This window comes from Cupressus sempervirens, chromosome 7, assembly GCF_028749045.1.
Source record: "Cupressus sempervirens isolate cs-2001-9-10 chromosome 7, ASM2874904v1, whole genome shotgun sequence".
Lineage (NCBI taxonomy): Eukaryota > Viridiplantae > Streptophyta > Pinopsida > Cupressales > Cupressaceae > Cupressus > Cupressus sempervirens.
Genome location: NC_143124.1, coordinates 607,559,273 through 607,576,190, shown reverse-complemented (window position 1 = coordinate 607,576,190; position 16,918 = coordinate 607,559,273). Strand labels below are relative to the sequence as shown.

General features: G+C 35.8%; 1 protein-coding gene across 1 annotated transcript; it reads right to left on the bottom strand.

The window, feature by feature from the left end:
- Positions 1–6,456: 6,456 nt before the first annotated feature.
- On the bottom strand, positions 6,457–7,409 carry LOC149548189 (uncharacterized). Its single transcript, XM_089794234.1, has 2 exons — positions 7,193–7,409; positions 6,457–6,935 (listed from the first exon to the last, which is right to left on the bottom strand). Exons 1-2 carry the CDS (start codon positions 7,407–7,409, stop codon positions 6,457–6,459), a joined length of 696 nt encoding a protein of 231 aa, XP_089650360.1.
- Positions 7,410–16,918: the final 9,509 nt, after the last annotated feature.

Sequence of the window (16,918 nt, the reverse complement as noted above, 5' to 3'; positions counted from 1 at the left end):
GAGTGCTATGCTTTACTTTGTGATTGTGATTGCTTTTCTCCTTATGACTTTGTTGGTAAGGAATCGGTGATGATAAGGCACTTGAAGCTAATCTTGCACATGTTTAAAACTAAAAATCATATTTAGAATATTGATAAATTATATTTAATTTCATGTCATTCCATTACATGCAATCCAATGTTATAGTTTTTTGTATAATCCTTTTTGAACCTACAATTGATTAAAAATGCTAGAGGATTTGGTAGTAATGTCAACTACTGGGTTAACGATGTTCTAAATGACCATAAATGAATGTATCTACAGGAATTAGTGATGAGGATGCCTTATAATGTAAGGAATGGTTCCTCTTGTAGATTAGTGCCCACGAAGTTTGTATATGTAAGATTAATACAAGCAATATTTTGTCATGGTTTTCTACCTCTAGGGTTTCTATGTTAATCTTAATTTGTATTCATACTTGCTAGATCTCGCATGCGTGGTTGATTAATCTTTATAAAGTACCGTTATTGTATCTAATCAAGTTTTTAAAAAGAATTGTTGTGTAATAACCCCAACTGGCTATATCCATAACAATCATCAATTTTCCTTTGTTATCAATAGTCTAACATTTCGTCAAACATTTGGCAGTCTTTACTGTTATTGTTGCAAATTTGATAATCTGATTTTCAAAATTACACTAGAGAATGCAATTGGACACTTACAATTTCAGATCAATTTAATATTAAAAAGTTTGTATGAATGCCAACATTAATTCATAATCCTGCCTTACGTACTGTGTAATTATACAATTATGAAAGACAAACAATTTGCTGTAGCTTTAATTCATTACCAACAATGTTTCAAACAAATAGTAGCAAGAATAATATTTAAAATGCCAAGAACCTAGAAATATAGATTGACTTTGACTTTAGTTTGCAGTCCAATGTGAATCTACAACAACCCCAATAATATATATTGTAGGCCATATAAATTGAATGCAGCTCTTGAAAATTGTAATACAACCCCTCAAAAATGTCACACAAACCCTCTTTAGGTGAACATGACCTTGCAATTGATAACCTGCTGCCCTATAGTCAAACGGCAGCCCTGTAACACTCAGATTAAACTCCCAGACGAGACGTAGAAGCATAAAATTAATAATTCAGCCTTCAATTCGTTATCCAGAATCCAATCTTCAGCACTTGTTCAATCAACTTCTCAATAATAGTAGATATAGTAGAGAAGCAATTACAATTTGCTTTACCTCAGCAGAAAATTGCAAGATAAACTCAGAATCTAACGCTTATACTTCAGCAAGAGCACAAAACCACAGACTTAGAATTGTCACAAAGACAACAAGCAAAGAGATAAACAAATAATTGGATACTTTACTCATCAAATAAGCTCATATTTATAATCTCCAAATGGCACAAAGTTTCCCAAATGAACTTCACTTAGGAAGCTTCCCACATATAAATTAAAATATAATAAAGTGTTATCATAAACTAATTTATTAATTGCTTTTGGCTCCGAAAATCATGCAACCTTGATGTCGGCCTTCTAAAGTCGCAAAATCCGACAAGCTCTCCGCCAACCTCTGTTGATGAAACTTCAGTTTCTCCATACTCTCCTACAAAGCATTTATTTTCTTGCTAACTTCCTCATTACTCCACCAAATTCTAGAACTACTAGTCCTCCTATGTCTGTCCATGGCTAGAAAATGTTAAGTGCTGGTCACTCCAAATGCAACAACAAATCTGAAAATAAAATAACTTTCCCACTACATAGGATGGCAAGAAACCGTTCTACTACCACTGTGATAACTCCAATAGGCTATATCCGTAACAATCATCAATTTTCCTTTGCTAATCAATAATCTAACATTTCGTCAAACGTTCGGCAGTCTTTACTGTTATTGTTGCAAATTTGATAATCTGATTTTTGAAATTACACTAGAGAATGCAATTGGGCACTTACAATTTTAGATCAATTTAATATTAAATTTTTTGTATGAATGCCAACATTAATTCATAATTCTGCCCTACGAACTGTGCAATTATATAATTATGAAAGACAAACAATTTGCTGCAACTTTAATTCATTACCAACAATGTTTCAAACAAATAGTAGCAACAATAATATTTAAAATGCCAAGAACTTGGAAATATAGATTGACTTTGACTTTAGTTTGCAGTCCAATGTGAAGCTACAACAACCCCAATAATATATATCGTAGGCCATATAAATTGAACGCAACTCTTGAAAATTGTAACACAACCCCTTAGAAATGTCACACAAACCCTCTTTAGGTGAACATGACCTTGCAGTTGATAAACTGCTGCCCTATGGTGAAATGGCAGCCCTGTAACACTCAGATTCAGCTCCCAACCGAGACATAAAAGCATAAAATTAATAATTCAGCCTTCAATTTGTTCTCTAGAATCTAATCTTCAGCACTTGTTCAATCAACTTCTCAATAACCGTAGATATAGTAGAGAAGCGATTACAATTTGCTTTACCTTAGCAGCAAATTGCAAAATAAACTCAGAATCTAACCCTTATACTTCAGCAAGGGCACAATACCACAGACTCGAAATTGTCACAAAGACAACAAGCAAAGAGATAAACATATAATCAAATGTTTTACTCATCAAATAAGCTCATATTCATAATCTCCAAATGGCACAAAGTTTCCCAAATGAACTTCACTTAAGAAGCTTGCCACATATAAAATTAAAATATAATAAAGTGCCATCATAAACTAATTTATTAATTGCTTTTGGCTCCAAAAATGACCTTTTCTATGGATTATCTAAAAACTAAGTTCATGAAGGTTATGCATTGCAACCAATAAAGGCATATAGAATTAGTTAAAGAACATCTATAAAGGAGTTGGTAAAGTGAAGAAAGAAAAGCTTTGATACCTTCAAACACAATTTGAAAGTCTAAAGATGAAAGAAGAGATGAACATAGTCTCTTGCTTTGTGTTGATGAGATCACAAAATACAATCGAAGGAATTGATGAAAAAGTTGAGGAAGCCATAGTTGTTTAAAAGATTCTAAAATCTTTGCTCTTAAGATTTGATTCCAAAGTTCTTGGAATCGAAGAAATGAAAAATCTAGACACGATAAAGAACAAGTTGCATGGGATCTACACTACCTATGAAATGAGGACTAAAGACAAACCATCGCAAAAGGAGGCATTCCTTAAAGCATCAAGAAAGGTAAAAAGAAAAACATATGAAATGAGCAAGCATTCAAGCAAGAAACAAATGAAGACAATGCTTTCTTCATGAGGAAGCTAAAGAAAAATCTATGGAATACAAAGGAAAGTTTCCATTTAAATGTTTCAATTGTGGTAAAATTGGACGCTTTTCTCTCGTACACTCAAAGAAATGAAAAAGATAGATACATTGAAAAGAACAAGTTGCATGGGATCGACACTACCTATGAAATAAGGATTGAAGACAAACCATCACAAAATGAGGCATTCCTTAAAGGATAAGGAAAGATGAAAAACATAACAAACAAAATGAGTGAGAGTTCATGCAATGAAATAGACGGAGAAGAAAATTTCTTCACGAGGAAGCTAACGAAAGAATCTAGTGACTATAAAGGAAAGTTTCTAGTTAAATATTTTAATTGTAGTGAAATTGGACATTTTGCTTCCAAATGTCCACAAGATAAAAGTGGAAAAGAAGAAAATCACATGGAGATAAAGCATTATCAAAATGTCAGGATTAGGGAGCAACAAATGGGGGAGGGGGATTAGGTGGGGGTTTAATCGATGTAACAATATTCTTAACTTTCTTAAACCAATAAAGTAGCCCAAATCCACAAATAACTGAAAATAAGATAAACAATGTAATGCCCCCATTTTTGGCTAGTCTGTGTAGTTGATAGAGTTAGCTAATCATGGCAACCCTCATGAGCTAACAAGATGTTTTGGGGGTCTCAGTTGATTAATTTCTATTTTTAGTAAGTCTATTTTGGGCAGTTACTATTTTTTGCAATGTGGTGGATGGCTTGGCAGTTGGTCATCACCTGTAATTAATCAAGTTAATAATTTCCTGAGCTCTTATTTATTTATTATTCACTAAGTTGCATTATTATAATAATGTTTATATTATTATAATAATGACTTTAAGAGATATTTCTAAAAAGTAAGTTGGAAAGTTTCTAGTATTGAATTCTTTGGGGAAACTTCCACGATTTCTAAAGTGGATTTTTATGGAAACTTCTACCAACGAAAGCTTATAAATGAGAGCTTATTCATTGGGAAAGACACGCTTGAATATACATTTACTTTTTGTGCCTTTGTGGCTTTCCTGAGTCTGAATTGTGAGCCCTTGCTGAAGTATAAGAGTCTCTGAAGTTTCTGATGTTTGAAGTCACTGCTGATGTATAGTGATTTCACTATCTAAATCTCCTATCTGTGTTTCTTGTGTCTCGGATATTGTTCTGGTAATTTCATTGCAAATTGTGTTGTTATAAACAATTTGCCAAGTCTCCTTGCTATATTCCTGTGGCTTGGAGAATTTGTTACTGATTCTGGAAGTGTTGAGATTCTCATTTTTGCTAAGAACTTGTATTGGAGATCTTGAAAGGGTAGGCTTGTGACTTACTATTGTAAGTCTACGTTTATGTTGATGGAAGTACTGATATCTGGAAGCTGTGAATCTCATTGTGTATTGGCAAACATGGGTAAAGTAAGGGAGTGTTTTCTGAAGTGTGAAGATGGCATCATTGTGAAAGTCATCGGCCTTTACACCTCTGTGTTGAGTTGTGACAGTAAAACAAGCTAACGCACTTTGCCTGGAGCCTTCGGTTCATTGGTTGGTCACGGGTTTCAATAGTCCATAGCTGTGGGTGGGTGTGGGACTATTCATTGCATACAGCAGCAAATTGAAGCTCTGTTGGAGGTGTCACCGTTACTGTTGGAGGTGATTGTGCAATCCCGTCTCAGCTGCAAATAGATACAAAGAGGGACAAACATTACCACAACAATCCAATTCAGGGCTTGTTATTAATTGTTTATACTGCTGCAAGGAGGATGGTTGTCACTGTGCTATTCTGGAGCCGCATCTAGTGTCCTTTTTGTTGGAGTTTATTGGGTCTCTAGGTGTGTAAGGTAACTGGAGATGGGTGGTTCAACTACCTACAAAAATTGAGCCTATACATTGTTCATGTGCGGCCTGCACCGGAGTAATACCAAATGTGGTTACTGGCAGCCAATTGGAAGAAGGATCAGGTATTTGTTATTGGACTGGGAGCAACGGTTTTCAGCATGCATTCTTGGGCTGTGAAATCGAGCTACAGGTTCTGAAATATTTAATTGTCATTTTCCCTTACTATAACACATAAGTCTTTTCAATTTAATAAATTACAAGCATTGTTTTGAAAAGGTTTATACTTTTGCAATTTATGGTCTCAATAGTTATATATTTCAAAATATCAAAAGAGCAGATATATGATCAAAAAAATTAGAAAACTTTGAAACAATAATCTGTTCATCAAGATTTGAATTGGGAGCTGGCTAGGGGTTTTTACAAACAACATGAACACCATGATTTTTTATCAAGGAAAAACCTGGTGGGGATGATACCACAAATATCTCACTTCTGCAGTAATAAGTACCCTGTTAAAGGTATAAATACAAAAATGGGAATGCACTTGCACTCAAGCTTACAACCTAGAGCTCACTACTCAATTTACATAAACCGAATTAAATGAAGGCATATAGCCACTTTACATAGCAAAAATGGACTTACAGTCCAATACCGAACTGACTAGTAGCATCAAGTATGCCTAAACAATTACAATGAAGCTCTAAATCAAAACTGCATCACTTTACATAGACTAATATTCTCACATTCACATATATCTATACATCTCCTTCACATTCAAAACTTGATCTTATATAGGAGATCATAAACTCAAAATCATAACTTTGTTTGCCCAAAACAGGATAAATAATGAAACTTGTTGGCCTTCGCTATATTTCGATCAAATCACCAAATCGCAATGTGCTAGGCAAGAGTAATATCATGCATAATCGGCTCTACAATAAGTAATCATCAAATTGATGCTCTAAATTGATTATCCAACTATATCGAATCGATCATAACGAACTGCCCTGTTCTAGCCAACACACTGTCTAATATATTTTTATCAATATATATCTCATACATATTGAAACTCAAAATTTTGAGAAGATCAGATTAGACACATTAGAATGTCTATTACCAAACTCTACCATTGTAGCCTCTAACTCTCCATCATCTATCCATACCAAGCTGTTCTATGTGACTGTGTCCTTCTCTACTTTCGTTTCTCACTCAATTTCACATGTCCAATCCTTCTGTAATCATGTAAAACTGAAACGTGGCTAAGAATACTGAATGTAGTTTCCATCAATAACAATATATCATGCATTATAACTTATCTCTTGCCATAATTCACATGAATCGGATGAATTTAGAGCAAGGGTATGTAGGGGACAAGCAGAAAGTTTGTAAAGGCTGTCAAAACGAACTCTGATTTCATGAGCTGATTTAAAATTAGAATTCTTTTCCATGCCCAAACTTTACCATTAGCAAAAGTCACATGATATCCTTTGTCCTCTAAGGCTGATATAGAAATGAGATTTCTTTTTATTCCAAGAACAACTAACACTTCACTTAAATGAAGATCAATACTAGAATCCAATTCAAAAGATGTAGAGCCAACACCTTTTACTGAATAATTAGCATCATCACCAATGATGACTTGCAAGTGAGAATCCTTTTCCTTCATATCAGAGAGATGTTCTTTGAATAAAGTAATGTGACGAGATGCACCATTGTCGATTAGCCAAGTATCAGTGTTTGTAGGAATATTACTAGAAAGTGCAGAAATAAAAAGAAAACCTTCAGAATTACTGCAAGACTCCTTCTGAGGAGAAGATTTCTCCACATCTGCAACAACAGATCCATGAGAAGGTTTTGATCTCACATTACGGCCTCTTGCAAAGTGACCAAATTTATCACACCTAAAGAACTGAATTCAAGAAATATCTATTTTCTTTTTATTGAATTCAAGAGCTGAATTATAACTCATATCTTTAAATCTTTTGAAGCTTTCTTTCTTTGCCTTGCCTTTTGATGTAGGGCTGCAAGCACATGATCATCTTAATGGAGACTTCTATGACTACTACCTCTTGCTTCGAACTTACATTCTTTTTGAATGCAATCAGCCCTTAATTGATCAAACTTTGGAAGCTCATCTCTTCCACTCATGCCTTGAATGAATGACTTCCAAGAGTGAGGAAGACCATTCATTGCTAACATAACAAGGTCTCGGTCACCAAAAATCTCGCCAATAGCAGAACGTTGATCTTTGAGTTCCAAAATTTTCAAGAAATAGGAAATTTCAGTTTCTCCTTTTGACATCTTAATGTGCAGCAATTGATGCCTAAGAGAAAGAGCCCTACTGGTATTATTAAACATTGAACATTTTTCTTGAAAATTCCAACTTTGAAATCACTGGAATCAATTGATCTCTGATAGAGTCAATCATCATCTTTTTGTCCATAACTTTGTTCTTCTTCCATTGAGCTTTACCAGCAGCATCTACTGGTTCTTTAACATCAGACTTTATATATTTGAGCACATTTTCTTCGAGAGCTATCAGCACTCTTGGTTTCCAAGAAGAAAAGTTCAAACATCCCTCTAATCTGTCCTCAATTTTCAAGCCATTAACCATCTTCACACGTGGAAAAAGGAGCAAAGAACAAACATGAAGAATGAACAGAATGAAAGGAGCAAGATGATTATGTTTACCGTACTGGTAAAGAAATCAACGCATACAGACAATGGAACAGAATAGCAGAATTATATGCACATATGCCAGACATACATTACGCTTCATAAGATCAATGATAGTAGAAGATTAATGATGCTTTACAATGATCCCGGATGGGATATAAATACTATCTGCCGAACCCTCCGGAAGGACTTCATCGGCCACAAACATTATGTCCGCTACAAATTATATACCTGTCGGCTACAGAATACAAGACACCGACGACAATCATTCCGTCGGCTACAGAAACACCGACGGGACCATCCAATCGGCTAACACCATCCCCCTCCAAAAAGAAGAGTCGTCTCCGGACGACAATTACAAAATATCTGAAACAAATTAACAAACACTTGGCTCATGGTACCAAGGAGTTGAAAACAGAGAAAGCAGCACAAGTGGCTATCAAGGTCAGCTTGAGGAGACAGTATTGTGTTAGCAGAGGCTACAGATGTAACGGGATGAATGTGGAAGTGATGTGACAGAAGCAGATTTCTCTTGTTGTAGTCACTCTGTTAATGTATTTAGTTTGTTAATTTGTTTCAGATATTTTGTAATTGTTGTCCGGAGACAACTTTTCTTTTTGGGGGGGATGGTGTCAGCCGACTGGATGGTCCCGTCGATGTTTCTATAGCCGACAGAATGATTGTCGTCGGTGTTTTGTATTTTGTAGCCGACGGTTAAATAGTTTGTAGCGGACATAATGTTTGTGGCCACGAACTCCTTCGGGAGTGTTCGGTGGATAGTATTTATATCCCGTCCGGGATCATTGTAAAGAATCATTAATCTTCTATCTTCTATCATTGATTGTATCAAGCATAATGTATGTTTGGCATATGCTAATATAATTCTGCTATTCTGTTCCATTGTCTGTATGCGTTGATTTCTTTACCAGTACGGTAAACAGATTATAGATGCTATATCGGAAGAACACGAACAATACCAAAAGCTTCCAATATAGCTTCCGATATAGCATCTATAACAAACCGCACAATATGTTCTTCCAGGGTTTTATAGATGATTATATAGCTTCTGATACCATGCTAAATTTAAACCAGAATTATTAGAACTTAAAAATAATAAGCACGACAAAGATGATTATCTTGGGAAAAACCCTCCTCACCTAGGGAAACAAGCCAACCCACTGAACCTGTGCACTTTATTTGAATGATATAAGAACAATCACACTCTGAAATCTTTAATGTTTTTCACACAACCTGATTGAATCAAGATTAGATCAGATGTATAAGAACTCTAATAGAGTTTCACTACATATGCTCACAACACATATATCAGAGACTATTGCTCTTGCATGATGATTCCAATCATAACACAAAATAGAAACAATGATAAAACCCTGGAAGAACACGAACAATACCAGACAAGCATGATATAGCATCTATAACAGACTGCACAAAATGAAAATGAAATGTCTGAAAGACATGATACAACAATACTAAGATAGTCTGCAAAATACAACCATAGAATCTGAAGGACATGATACAACGAAACTAATTATCATCTGCACACACGATCAATGCCTCACCACAGAATTTGTATCCTTGAAAAATACTGAAGCATCTTCAATAATAATAAAAGATATGCCCATGGGAAATGATAATCAATGATCAACCTAACCACCAAGAGACTTTTTGAAAGGTATTGGATGAAAGCGATTACACAAGACTGTGAACCGATGAGGCATCACTAACTTTAATAGACCAACCATCATAATAAAGAAGTTTCAAATAATAATTATTAAGCTGCCGGCAAATATAAACGGTCCAGCCCATATCCATGATTGCACATTATCTTAAAACACGACACAGGAATCCATTCACCATCAGAGTGCACAAGAGGCAAGTCTGAGTTGGCAGAGTTCTCAAAGGCGGTAGAGTGATAATATATGCTGATAGATATGAAAAACACCCTATGCTGAGACAACATGATATACACTGAATAATATGAGAGACATGGTGATGAAGATAACAAAGCTTGCTTTGAACAGAGAACACAATACACTAGAATAAGAAGAAGAATATCATCCATGAACCGAAAAGAATTCAGAGAGCTGAAGAGGTATATACAAAACTTGAAGAGAGGACTAATAGCCAGCTGCGTAAGGAGAAACCAAAATTGCAGAACTGAGATGTGAGAAGATTTGTCTCGCAGTTACTTTAGATTTCAACATGAAAGACATAAGGTGTTTTAAAATGTTATATGGGGGCCTCTTTCAAGCGAATATTTTAGTTGAATTCGCTCTAATTTCTCCCTAGAAGCCTATTTTTTTGAGTTTGGGCTCTTATTCTCTGATTCAAAGACATGAAAATGTTGTTGAAATGAACTTAAAGAGTTCTTCAATAGTTGAGGATGCAGACCCTTTACAATTTTTATGATTTCCATGGTGAAAAATCCACCCTAGCTGGTTACTGGTTTCAAAAAAAGAAACATTGATTTTGATTGAGTTTGGTGATGTGGACTTTTGAGAAAATGAAAATTTATGAAGTTTTTTTTGTTACCTCTATAGTTTTGAGGGAGCTTTTTGATGACTTCTGAAGTTTAATTCACAAATTTGAGTATTTTACATGTTTGAATGATATTTCTGGTTCCGGCCATACATTTTTATCTACATAAAAACTCTAGTTATGACTTGTATCTTGTAAAGTCCCCTAAATCTATTTCTAAAGTTTAAGAGAAAAAATAACTAAGTTTAATTATTTAATTTTTTATCAAATGATGAATATTAAATAATTATTTAAAATACTTTAGAAAGTCAATTATATCATTGAAACATAATGTGGTATAGGAGAGAAATAGATTTTGGGAATTGGTGAAAGGTATGATTTTGGATTATTTTTTATTTTATTAATTTGAGAGTTTTCTGAGTGTGTCTAGGGAAGTGCCTCAGAAGCCATTTTCAGCAGTAAGAGATATTCCCCAGGTGGAGAAGAAAGATTCCCACAGGTTCTTCAATTGGGCTTGCAATGAAGATGATATATTTCATAATAGGCAAAGAGCATTACAGAGACAAACACAGAAGAAAGGTTTTACACTGAGATTGTATTGAACGCCTCAAATAATATTATCCTTCTTTCATTCTATTTAGTCTATTGATAATTCCTTAGTTTGGTGGAGATTCACTTCTTGGAAAATGCCAATAGCTGTGCTGAATATAAAAGTGAGATTGCATTTGAACTTCATAATATGATTAAACTTTCTGTGTGGGGAGCAGCAGGGGTTTCAATAGATCCGAAGTTGAAAAGCATTTGACATAATAATATAAGATAATTAGCAGCATCAATTTCTAATTATATCTGAATGCAAATCATTACCAAGGATCGTCGAGAATATTATTTGATGAATTATGTTTATATATTTGTTGTCTCTGCAAAATATTATTGGGTTTATAAGAAGCTGTGTGCTTAAATATTGAAGTGGAAGGGACTCTTAAAACTTGTGATGAATAATTTTAGTTATAGTGTGCATTGGGGTTATTTTTAATAAAAGTGTTGTGGAGTCGGTGACGACTTCTATAAAACCCAAACATGCACTCGTACTCCATCATGCAAAGATCGTTTAAGGTCTCAATAAATTGGTGATGGGAATATGAAAGATTGGAAGATTATTAGTGTTCACTGGTGAATTTAGCAGCCTGAGTTCCCTCCAGGAATGCAAAGTAATGTTAACTATGGTATCATTCATGTCATCATGAATGAATATTTGACATCAATCTGCCATCTCAGTTCAAAGCAATATGAAATTTGGTGCTCGGTTTGTAAAGAATTTATGTAGGAATGTCTTCTGTGATCATGCAGCATGTCTATTTTCTAAACCTCTGTTAAATCTGCCGACTTGTGAACATTGCACTAAGATTTCTCTGATATTCCTGCAATATATATATATATATATATTTCTGGTATTGACCAGTAACCAGAGTGCAACAGTATAGGAACAGTATGTCAGAATTTTCGGCAATGTTTGGCACAAGAAATTATATTGGGGTGTCTCTATTATCAGGTCAGAATTAAAAGGGTGTATTTATTGTTCTTCCCTGTCTACTCAAGTCGCTAAGGAGTATTACTAGATAATTCTGGCACTGTGGAGATCTGAATGCACTGTTAATCATTTTCAGGGTGACAAGTCAGCAAATCTGTTACTTCCCGGTACACAATGGTTTCAATGTGTTCTTTTGTCAACCAGTATGAATATACTTTATGTTGAGAATGTAATGTAGCCCTCTCTGCTATAATGTTAATGCTCACATGTTTCAATATAAATCATTATTCCTCAAACTGGAAACTATTAGACACTGTTTCTGATAGTAAATCATTGAAAAGCAAAGGAATAATGTAAAATTCGGGGCATATCTCTTGAAAGAACCAGGTTTTGCTAATGGATGTTGGTTTATAAGATTCCTAGCATCAGGGTGATGAAGATTATACATTTCAGTAAGTTTTGTCTTGCATCTGAATTTCTATACTGAATTGCCCTAGAACAGAGATATACATTGTTGAAGGAAACATGTGGACGGTGGTTCCATACTTAAGTCTTCCTTTTGAGGTATGAAATTCCTTCATACAGAGGCATTTGGATTAGGTAAAGTGATTGCAGAAGTTTCTAAGAGGGGTTTAGGTGTTTGTACTTGAGTTTGGTGGTGTTTTTTATTACAGGAAATAATTGGTAAAATACTTGCTTGTTATTAATAGTGATCAATAGGTCAATATATACAAATGAATAAACAACATTTCCCTGGGAAACAATAGTAAAGAATAGAAACATTGTATTCCAGCTAACAGTTAACATACTAAATATTAGAAACATTCTAATATATACAATAGATTACAAATAGATAACCATTAAATATTAATAGATGATAATAGAAGCTATCGATTATCGTAATACCCTCCCTTAATGGTTAATCTATCCACGACACCAAGCTGTCCTCTAAATTTGGTAAACTTATTAGGACCAAGACGCTTGGTGAGAATATCTGCAATTTGATCCGTTGTGGGAACATATTGCAAGTCTAATATCCCGTCTTCAACTAGCTATTGTATATAGTGACAGTGAACATTCACATGCTTAGTTCATTCATGGAAGACTGGATTCCATGCTAACTTGATAACGCCTTCGTTATCAACAAACAAAGTGGTCGGTCCTACTGGTGACATTCGCATATCCCCAAGCATCCGATGAAGCCAAACAACTTCACAGCCTGCCTTAAATGTCCCTCTGTAGAGGAGAGAGAAATTGCCTATTGCTTCTTATTGGTCTGTGTGACGACACCGGATCCCAAACTAAACACATCCAAAAGTTGATTTTTTATCGTCAATAGAGCCTGCCCAATCTGAATCTGTGAATCCACTAAGTTTAGAATTAGAATTTTGGGAGTAAAGTTCATAATCTATAGTGTCCTTCACATAATGAAGAACGCGCTTAGTTGCCATCCAATGATCAACCTTGGGATCTCTCATAAAACATGAGATGTAGCTGACTACGAAGCTAATATCAGGTCTAGTAGCAGAGAGGTAGTTGAGGTTGCCTACTAGTTGCCTGTATGTAGTATCATCAATGGGAGGAGAATCAGACTTGGCTGCTAACTTTAGACCTTTCTTCATGGGAGTAGATGCAAGCTAGCAATCCTACATACGAAATTTGTCTAACAGAGCCCTAACATACTTGGATAGAGAAACGAATATACCAAAAGATTGTTGTCAAACCTCAACACCTAGGCAATAATGGATAAGGCCGAGATCAGCCATCAAAAGATTGGCATAAACTCTATTTGATTCCTTGAATCAAAGATGCCGAACTGCCAGTAATGATCAAATCATCCACATAAATGACCAGAAGGTTGATATCACCGTCAGTAGTCTTGGTGTACAAATTTGAGTCTGAAGAACTCCTTTGGAAGCCTTGATCACTAAGGTACTTACCAATTTTCATGTACCATGCCCTAAAGGCATACTTTAAACCACAGAGGGCTTTCACTAGCTTGAGAACCTGATGTTCTTTTCCAACAACCTTGAAAGCAGGAGGCTGCGTCATGTAAACCTCTTCTGTAGGTTACCATTCAAGAAAGCACTCTTGACGTCCATTTTGATGGACCTTCCAACCAAATTGAGCTGCCATGGCTAGGACTAATTTGATAGTGCTCATCTTTGCTAAAGGAGCAAAGATCACATAATCAATGCCCTGACGTTGAGAAAAGCCCTTTGCAACTAAATGAGCTTTGTACTTATCCAGAGTACTGTCAGACTTGTATTTTATTTTGTAAACCCATTTGTAGACAATGGCTTTATTCCCTAGTGGAAGATCATAATGGACCCAAGTGTGATTATTTAGTAGGATTTGATGTTCAAATTACATGACCTCTTCCCACCCTAAAAGTCCTTTGGCCTCTGAGTATGTTTGAGGTTCAAACACACTGTGAATGTTGGCCATAAGAGAAAAATTAACTAGCTCTATAGGCTTGCTCTTTTTCCGAACAGTTTTCTCGTCAATGAGCTCATTATCTCAAACATCAGCAAAAGTCTTAGCCCACCACTTAGGTCGGAGAGGAGGACCAACATTAGAATCTGGATCAAACTCAACTAAAGCATCTACAAATCTTTGTGATCCTATAGGAGAAGGAGGAGGTGTGTGTAGAGGAATCATTGGTGTAATTGGAGCTGAAGGAGCTACTGGAGCCCTCCCATCAGGTTGATCTCATGGAAGCGGAACTCTCAAATCATGAGCTTTCATAGGCTGATCTACTGGATTAGGAATGGGAGAAACATGCATGAATGGTCCTCATTGCTCATTAAAGACTACATCACGACTATACAAGAGACGAGATGTCTCAATTTTGATCAAGCAATAGGCTTTGTGAAGACTGTTGTATCCAACAAGCATGAGTTTTTTACACTTGGCATCCAACTTGGTGCGTGACACATCAAGGATCCAAACATAGACAAGAGAGGCAAAAACCTTTAGGTGACTAATTTTGGGCTGGCGACTTAACCAAGCCTCTTCCAACGTCTTAATTTTGACCGTCATAGTGGGTGACCGGCTCTAGAGGTAAATTGCAGTGTTAACTACTTCTGGCCAAAAAATTTGTGGAACATGTCTGTGTTCAAGCATGGATTAAGCCATCTAGATGATTGTTTTGTTTCGATGTTCAACTACACTATTCTATTGTGGTGTGTGGGGTGTGGTTAACTAGTGCTTGATGCCATGAATATCATAGAAGCTAGAGAATTCAGTACAAAAAAATTCCCCCCCATTATCTCTCCTAAGAGCAATAATAGATTTCTCAGACTCTTTTTCAACTATAGATTTAAACTTTTGAAATATTGTACACACATCTGATTTCTTATTAAGAAAATATACCCACATCTTTCTATTGAAATTATCAACAAACAACAGAAAATACCTGAACCCAAGAATAGGAGTAGCCATAAAACTGCAGATATTGGCATGAACAAGCTGAATTACCTAAGAAGCGCACCATGAATCGCAACAAGATAAGGTGTGTGATGTTGCTTCCTAGCTTGACATGCATCTCAAACTCCAAGCCAAGCCTAAATCTCTAGCAAACCAAGGACAAACTCTTCTCGAGCAAGTTGAGAGAGATAATGCACATTTAAGTGCCCATACCGTTGATGCCAAAGTGAGCTAATAGAAGACCATCGAGCAACCATAGATGGGTCCTAAGAATGTTTAGAATCAACAAGTCTTTTAAGACCATGATCCTCAAGGCAATTGCAACAACAAACTGAGTATCCCTATCAGTGATGGTGCAACTGAAGGTGATATCCAACCGTGGAGAGTGTTGTGTCATTTGATTGACTGAAAGTAGCTTGAGTTTCATCCTTGGAGCTTAGTACACATCGAAGAAAATGAGATTCCTCTTAGTAGACTCGATAGGAATGTTGCCTTTACCGACAATAGTGTACTCTTCCCTCCAAAAGTAACTGAATATGAAAAAGGTTGGTAGTCAGTGAACCAGTCTCTATGGTGGGTGAAATGACGAGAAACACCTAAATCAGTGTACCAAGCAAACAAATTTACATGATCTACAAGTCTTTTAGCCATGAAGGCATAAAAGGAAAATTCTGTCTAGTTAGTGTGCTCTGCACCATTCACTTTGGGCTGCGAACCGGATTGCTTAGCTTGGGCAACTAAATGTTTCTGACATTTAACCTTCATGTGACCATACTTGTTTCTCTTTCTTGAAGCCTTCTGATGCTGAAGTAGAGGACTTCTACTGAGAAGATTGTTGTGAATGAGACTTGCCTTTATCCTTCTAAAAGGATTTAGCAACAAAGGCTTGCTCTTTGGAGGTGAAGCTAGAACTACTACTGAAATGTTGTTTCAACTGATCTTGTTGAAACAGAAGTATGCAAAGATCTGTGAACTTCAGATTACCACCAGTAGAAGTGATGTTGAGGGTCTCGATAAAATGCTCGTAGGACTTGGGTAAGCTTTTGAGGGTTATTACCACAATGTCCTCTTCCTCCATCTTGCATCCAATGAGAAGAAATTGATCATAGATATCCTGGAATTTATTCAAGTGTTCCTAGAGCGATTTTTACTCATCCGTGACAATAGAAAATAGAGAGTTCTAGAGAAAGAAGGCCCTACTTTTGTTTGAAGTCCCATATCTCGATAGTTGTCTTGCCGGATAGAACTTGAGGGAGCTAATCATCAGCCACAGATAATTTGTGAAGCATCACTGCTTCCCCATTATTCTGATCCCATGTATTCTAATCAGTACTAGTTGCAGTTGGACGATGTGTAACACCCAGTATAATCTCATGGACGATGTGTAACACCCAAAATAATCTCATCAGTATTATGATATTCAAAGATTGTTAGTATTCACCTCTTCCATGTGCCATAATTCTGACCATTGAATTTTGCATTTCCCTCGAGCAAAATATTTGTTAGAGATGCCATCGCACATTTTTCAATGAAAATATTAAAAAAAATTGTAGGCATGCACTTCAAGGCAAAATTTTAGAAGACCCAGAAAAATGAAGAGGTACCTTGAAGAGAGCTCGAAAAACCCACAAAAAACATGTCGAATTTTGGTTCTGCTCCCTAAAAAATTGAGGCA

What these genes read in the sequence shown, in the direction of transcription:
- LOC149548189 (XM_089794234.1), bottom strand. Translation starts at nt 7,409, where the DNA reads ATGTCAAAAGGAGAAACTGAAATTTCCTATTTCTTGAAAATTTTGGAA. An exon ending in TGATTGCATTCAAAAAGAAT is followed by an intron (nt 6,936 to 7,192) that starts GTAAGTTCGAAG and finishes CTGTTGTTGCAG; the next exon opens with ATGTGGAGAAATCTTCTCCT.